Source organism: Gossypium arboreum, chromosome 8, assembly GCF_025698485.1.
Source record: "Gossypium arboreum isolate Shixiya-1 chromosome 8, ASM2569848v2, whole genome shotgun sequence".
NCBI classification, from domain to species: Eukaryota; Viridiplantae; Streptophyta; class Magnoliopsida; order Malvales; family Malvaceae; genus Gossypium; species Gossypium arboreum.
Genome location: NC_069077.1, coordinates 55,776,644 through 55,783,299, shown reverse-complemented (window position 1 = coordinate 55,783,299; position 6,656 = coordinate 55,776,644). Strand labels below are relative to the sequence as shown.

Here is a 6,656-nt window from a genome sequence, read left to right as displayed (position 1 = left end):
AATTTAGAATTCTGTAACTCAAGATATAAATTAGTAATGTATTAATGATTATGAATTGTATTACTTTCGTAGTCAATGTGGTCCTGAAAATCTCGGCTAAGAAAGGACAAGACAAAGTCAACGGGAGTTAGCTCGAAAATTACGGTTTGTATTTCTATAATTCGAACTTAATACTTAAATTTTTGGATTTATTATTTAATATATAGATGTAGTAGGTGTTTTGAGATGATTATTTGAATTGGATTGAATATTGATTATATTGAATTGATTTATGAATATATATATGAATGTTTGAATTGAAATGAATATTGATGTGGAAATTGAATAATATATATTTGTTATATTGGAAAATATATGTAGTTGGAAGTGTGATGAAATTAATAGAAAATTGTGATTATTGTGAAATTAAATATTTATTAGTGAAAAGTGAATGGAATTATATTGAATTGAAAATATATAGTTAATTAATTAAAATATAAATTAATTGAAAACTGAAAAGTGAATTGAATACCCTATTAACTAGTCGGGCTAGTCGGATATAGTTGGCATGCCATAGGATATGGAAGAGTACGGGTTTTGTCGGCTTACCGATCAGGCACTTATGTGCCGACTCTCTTCTTATTATCAGATTACTATTACCGATTCGGCACTTTGTGTGTCGAATACTGTTACTATTACCGTTATCGATTCAACACTTTGTGTGTTGATTATTATTATCAATTCTTTATTCTTGTTTGGATTTGTTCCGATGAGGTACTCTGTGTACCGCATCGCTATCTTTATTCTTTATTCTTGTTAAAACTTTACCGATGAGGCACTATGTCTTGATCTTGGTGTGTTGGTTGGATCCGTGTATCCGTCGAGTCCGAGTCATGCTAATAGGGGTAAATAAAGGTATAAAATAACGATTATTCTTGAATAATTGTATTACTAGGATAATTGGTATTCTTGGATATTAGATATTCTTGAATAATGAATATTCTTGAATAATTGATTATTCTTGAATAACGATTGTCCTTTGAATGAATGACGCTCTTGAATAACTTAATTGTTCTTGAATATCGATTTTCTTGAATAATTGATTGTTCTTGGATAACCGATTAATTGATCGATCTTGAATAATGGTTATTATTAAATAATTGATTATTCTTGAATAATGGTATTCTTGAATAAATAATTGTTCGAGAGTTAATGAACATTCTTGATTGATTAATTGCTATTGAAAAATAATAAATGATTTTGAATTTAAAGTAGACCAAAACATTGGTTGGAAAGTGAATGTTTGAATTCTCATTGAGTTTGAATAGTTCAATATATATATAAATTAATATGTTTTATAATTGTTTAAGTGTTTAGATTATAGAAATACCATGAGTGTATACTCATTGTGACGGTTTGTTTCGTGCTTGAGTTAAGTTAAGGCTAGACTATTGAATCAGCATCCCAGGCCGATCCGAAATTCAATGAGGTAAAGTATGTTGAGTATTGGTAATGGCATGTACCTAGGATGTTTTATGAGAGTCATTTAGGTTGTAGAAGTATTGATGAAATGAGTAAATTATGGTTGGCAACGGTATGTAGTATGCATTTTGAAATTTACTAAAAACTCGTAGTGATTCTAAATTATTCCCGAATTGAATTCACTGTTCATATTGGACCGCGAGGGCCCATTAAAGGGACGATATCTTAAAACTAGGATGTGTGTGAATATTTATTTTAATTAATGACCGGAATTGGACTGTACTGACTGGTAATGTCTCGTAACCCTATTTCGGAGACGGTATAGGGTTAGGGGACGTTACATGGGGATAGAGTGAAGGGACCAAGTTAGACATTGCCAGTATAGTGCGAACAGCACAATAGCTGTATCATGCATATAGCCATATCATGCGTATCATGAAAAGTTTTTAGCACTTAATTTCTTAATCGAAAACACGTTTTAGTGAGTGCATTTTATAAGTAAAACAAGTGAATTACTTAGTTTTACAAGTTTAATGGTGAGTTATTTAGATCTTAAGTGTGAGGTTAATACACTAGTAGGTAGTAAGGATTAAATAATTCCTTGTATATGACAGAAGATAAGATTGACTTTCTAGACAAGCCTTACAAAAGTAGGTAGTCATTTAATTGCGTAACCAATTGTTTTCTATTATTATATCTCATAGTTATAATTACTTATGTAACTATTCCTTTGCAACTTGCAACTTGCAACAAAGTCTATTAACTTTACAATATGTGATAGTGAGCCATTGAGCTTAACAGCGTTTCTATCAATAAGCTTATAAAGCATATGCTCAATTAAAGCTAAATCAAGATTGGCTTAACATCACTTTTCTATTTTGCATAATTGTTGTTGTTTAAAATTTCAATTGACTACAAGTAGTTATTCACTGCAGTTTGACTTATTGCAAGATCAAAAACAATAAGACAATTAAAAATGGGCAAAATAAAACATCTAAAGGTTTTTGAACCCAAAAGTGTCACTATTTATTCTCCTTTGGTTAAAAATAAAGCATATAATATAATATAAGCTTCCATAAGTAATAGAAAGAAATGAATTTATGAAGAACATCCTCTTTGGTCATATACACTTTCACAAAACCAAAGTTCAACCCTTCTATAAAAAAAAACCATAATCCAAGCAAACTTAATATCTTAGAATTCCATGAATTTCAATAAATACACTTCTTTGGTAATACCATTTATTTAATTCATAAACTCCACTTACTCAATTGCCCACAAATATTAATTTTGAATAAGCAGTGTGTTCAAACAATTTATTATAATTATTATATGAAATCTAATTATTGGATACATCTAGATTTGATTATGAGTTGGGTCATCTGTCTTAACTCAAGGCATATTAAAAAAGTGAGGAGATTTGGACAAAAATATAAGCTCAAAATATGAGTTTAGACAAAAAATAAGACTCATTTTCTAGATGGGCCGACTCGACCGAATTTAACTTGTTATGTTGCTACCATTTCGTTATTATAGCACTATTATTTTGTTGTTATTGTTTTAATTGTATAACTCTTGTGTTATTATTAATTTTGTTACTATTTTAGAGACATTTATTTACTAAGTTCAATTATGTTAATATTATTTAAGTATAATTTTTTTTAATGTATTTTTAATTTGTTGATAAACATTTATTTTAATATTTTTAGTGTATTAAATGTATTATATTTTTTAAATTTATTTTTATATAAAAATAATCTAAAAATTAATAAGAGTAGACCGGCTGAGTTTAAGTTTAACATTTTTTATTTAGATCGAACCTGAATAAAATTTTAGACTAATTTCTAAATCAAACCAAACCTAAAAAAACAGACCTAAAATTTTAGGTCAATTCAACCCGAACTGGACTCTACTCATAATAAGATCTAAATATATATAACTACCTAACATATTTACTGGGTCGATTCGGTTATGCTTCCGTACCCCCCCCCTCCAAAAAAAAAAAAAACTTAAACCATCCATTTATATTGGGTCAACCCATTTCAATTTTAAACAGAATTAGTCATCTTATTTAAAATTTTCATGAAATCGAAGCAAGAAAACTCTTGTGCTTTCCGTCATCTTTCGAAGTCTGTTTTAATTTAAAAATCTACGAATTCAACGAAATTTAAACTTATTTGAACTGACCCATTATTACTTTGTTTTTTCGAAGTTAAACCATTATTACTTATGGTGAAAAGTGTTTTTATACATAATATTTTTATAACTGATTTCAACCAAATAATTGGAGCGTTGCAGTCTTGCCATGTTGATTAATATTTCATATTAAGTTTTTTTTTTAATCTGGAGCATGTCTATACCTTTTACCCATCGATTTTAGATGGAGTGAAGAAAATAAAAGATGAGTATAAATAGACAGTGTATTTACATGTAATTAATGTAAAAATAATAATGTTAATAAAATTAAAAACTGTAATAATATTATAGCATGACAAAAAAATAAATTAAACACCTAATCATTCATCTAAACCTACTTTTAAGTAAATAAAAAGAGATTGAAATGGTAGATAAATGAAAATTTAAAAAGAGAAAATTGAAAAATTAGGCTACCCATCAGCTCTCCTTTTCATTTTACCAAACTATTTTTAATATATTTGAAGAAGAAAAAAACACATTTGTTTTTTATATATCAGAATTAAGTCAATTGAGTTTCACAATATGAAACACAGCCAGTGAAACATATCAGCACTACCTTTACCAATTAACATCAACAAACACCACCAAGTGTTTATAACTAATACATATATACATCCATACAATACCCAAAATTAACGACTTTAGAAGCCCCATGTCTTTGGTTGGATAGATAAAAAGAACATCAGCCAAAAGCAAAATCAGAGGATGGAGATGGGTGCAGGGGATGGGTGGTTGTTGATGAGAAGGTTGTTACCCTTGGAGAGCTGGTCCATGAGGGTAAGTATGTGGGAGTTGTAAGCACGGGCCTGATTGACGGACTCTGCTTCCAACTCGCCCAGCTGAGAACAGAGCCTTTCCTCCGCCTCTTCCGCCACCCTCAGCCTTTCCCACACCTTTCTTAATTCCTTTCTCATATGCTCCTCTCTTTCCCTACTCTCCTTCAATTCCTTCTCTAACTCCTGGTTCCTCTTCCTCAGCTCTTCTTCTGGTGCCGCCATTGTTGGAGCCATGTGATAGCTTGCTGTTTTTGTTTTTCTTCTAGTGGAGTTGTGAATCAACCAATGTGGAGGAATCGATTCTCTTAAAGGCCTAGGACCCTCCGACGCAAAGTGTCCAGGTTCAATGTATCTAGCTTGGTTCAATGATACCTGCTTACGTAAGTGCTTTGCTAATTCAACTGTTTTCATCCTTCAATTTTCAACTCTCTGAAGTATTCTAGCTATTTTGGCAACTTCTTGTGTAATAAGAAAAGTAATATGCTGTAAGGATAAAAGATTGAGTATTTTCTTCTTCCAATTATAAAAAAACAAATCTTCTTCCTATTTTAGCTTTTTACTTTTATTTTTATGAACATAATTAAAAATAATTAAAAGATATTATATTAAATAAATAATTAGTATAAACATAATAATAGAAATATAGAATATTATTAAATTAACTTAGAACACAAAATTATCAAATTAAGAAATATAAATTATTAATATTATATTCTGGATAAAATATTATGATATGTAAAATTAAAACAGACATAAAATGTCGAATTTATTTGTCCATACGTACATTATAGTCGGTTACTGGTAAAAGATTTCTTACGTGATGAGTAATTTTCGTAAAGGACATAATAAGAGAGATTTCGGTCATTTTATTTTATTGAAATGATTTTATGATTAAATAATATTATAATTATAAATTATTTAAGTTTTAATTATATATGTCTAATTGATTCATCTACTAGCTCGAAATAAATTAAAAATAAATTGTATGTTGAACCAAAGATATGGAACGAAAGAAAATGACAAAATAAGATAAATATATCACATGTACCACTATTCACATACCCTAGTATTGCCTCCTATACACCTAATTGGAGTAGAATTTATATTTTCTACTAAATATTATTATTTAATCAAGCCTTATTCGAACATAACTCTTGTACCAATTCTCTATAAATAAAAATTATGTGTTAAGTTTTTTACAACACTTAATAGACGTCATTATTCTGCCAAAAAGTAGGGAAAATTTATTTCATAGAATAAATTCTATTTTTTGATAAAAACGCGTAGTTACTGGTTACAAAGACAAATCAACTTTCCTATTGAAAGTTAACTAAAAGTTTTCATTCTACAATTTTGTTTTGTCTTGCTCGAGTCCATGCTCAAGGTAATACGTGGTCCGAGGATAACAGAGAATGTTATTCAATTGAAAGCCGAGATCAACTTAATCGCCTCGTATAAAACACGTGTACTATTTTGATGAAGAATTAAAATACTTAACATTCAGGTATATATATATATATATATATAATGTTTTATCAGTTTGCAAGCTTTGGAATAAATATAATGTAAATATCTAAGTCTTTAGAGCAATCAACGAGGTCAATCAGATAGGAAGATATCTCTAAGCCCAAGCGGACTCCCACATTTCCCATAAGTCTAGAGTTCATTTGCAACACATACTTAGTATTTATGCCTCGTCTAGATCACTCGCTTCTCTGCTACACATCATGCAATCTATCTATCTGCAATGTTTAGTAAAGAGTATGTGAGCTCTTACAAGCTTAGTGATTGTCCCGAAGAACCACATAGCATATACAAAACATATGTCACACAATGAGTTCACCAGTACTATAAGTTCTTATAGCTTATTATCAGTTCTTAACTTTTAATCTCTTTAGAACAAATTGGAAAATTCTTTAAAATAATAGATTAATTCAAGAATCCATATTCCACCATTAACAACATCAATTTTAGCTAAAATTAGTCGACATTTAAAATTTTAAGTTTTCTCAAAACAACTCAAACCTAGTTATTTTCAATGAGCAAATAATTTCGAGCGTCGTTAATGTAACTTCTGAGATTCAACTATAGCTTCTAGGTCGAGTTTGGGGTGTTACACATTAACTAAGTTTGTTGGGATTTATATCTCAAAGGGCTCAATTGAACACTTATCCAAATATTCATCACATCTATCAATTTATTCGATCCATCTTCCACTTTGTT

The 6,656-nt window shown here is 29.4% G+C and overlaps 1 protein-coding gene across 1 annotated transcript; it reads right to left on the bottom strand.

Moving 5' to 3' along the window:
- Positions 1 to 4,084: 4,084 nt before the first annotated feature.
- LOC108468869 (uncharacterized) lies at positions 4,085 to 4,899 on the bottom strand. Its single transcript, XM_017769728.2, has one exon. The coding sequence runs from the start codon at positions 4,842 to 4,844 to the stop codon at positions 4,356 to 4,358; it is 489 nt and encodes a 162-aa protein (XP_017625217.1). The 5' UTR covers positions 4,845 to 4,899; the 3' UTR covers positions 4,085 to 4,355.
- Positions 4,900 to 6,656: the final 1,757 nt, after the last annotated feature.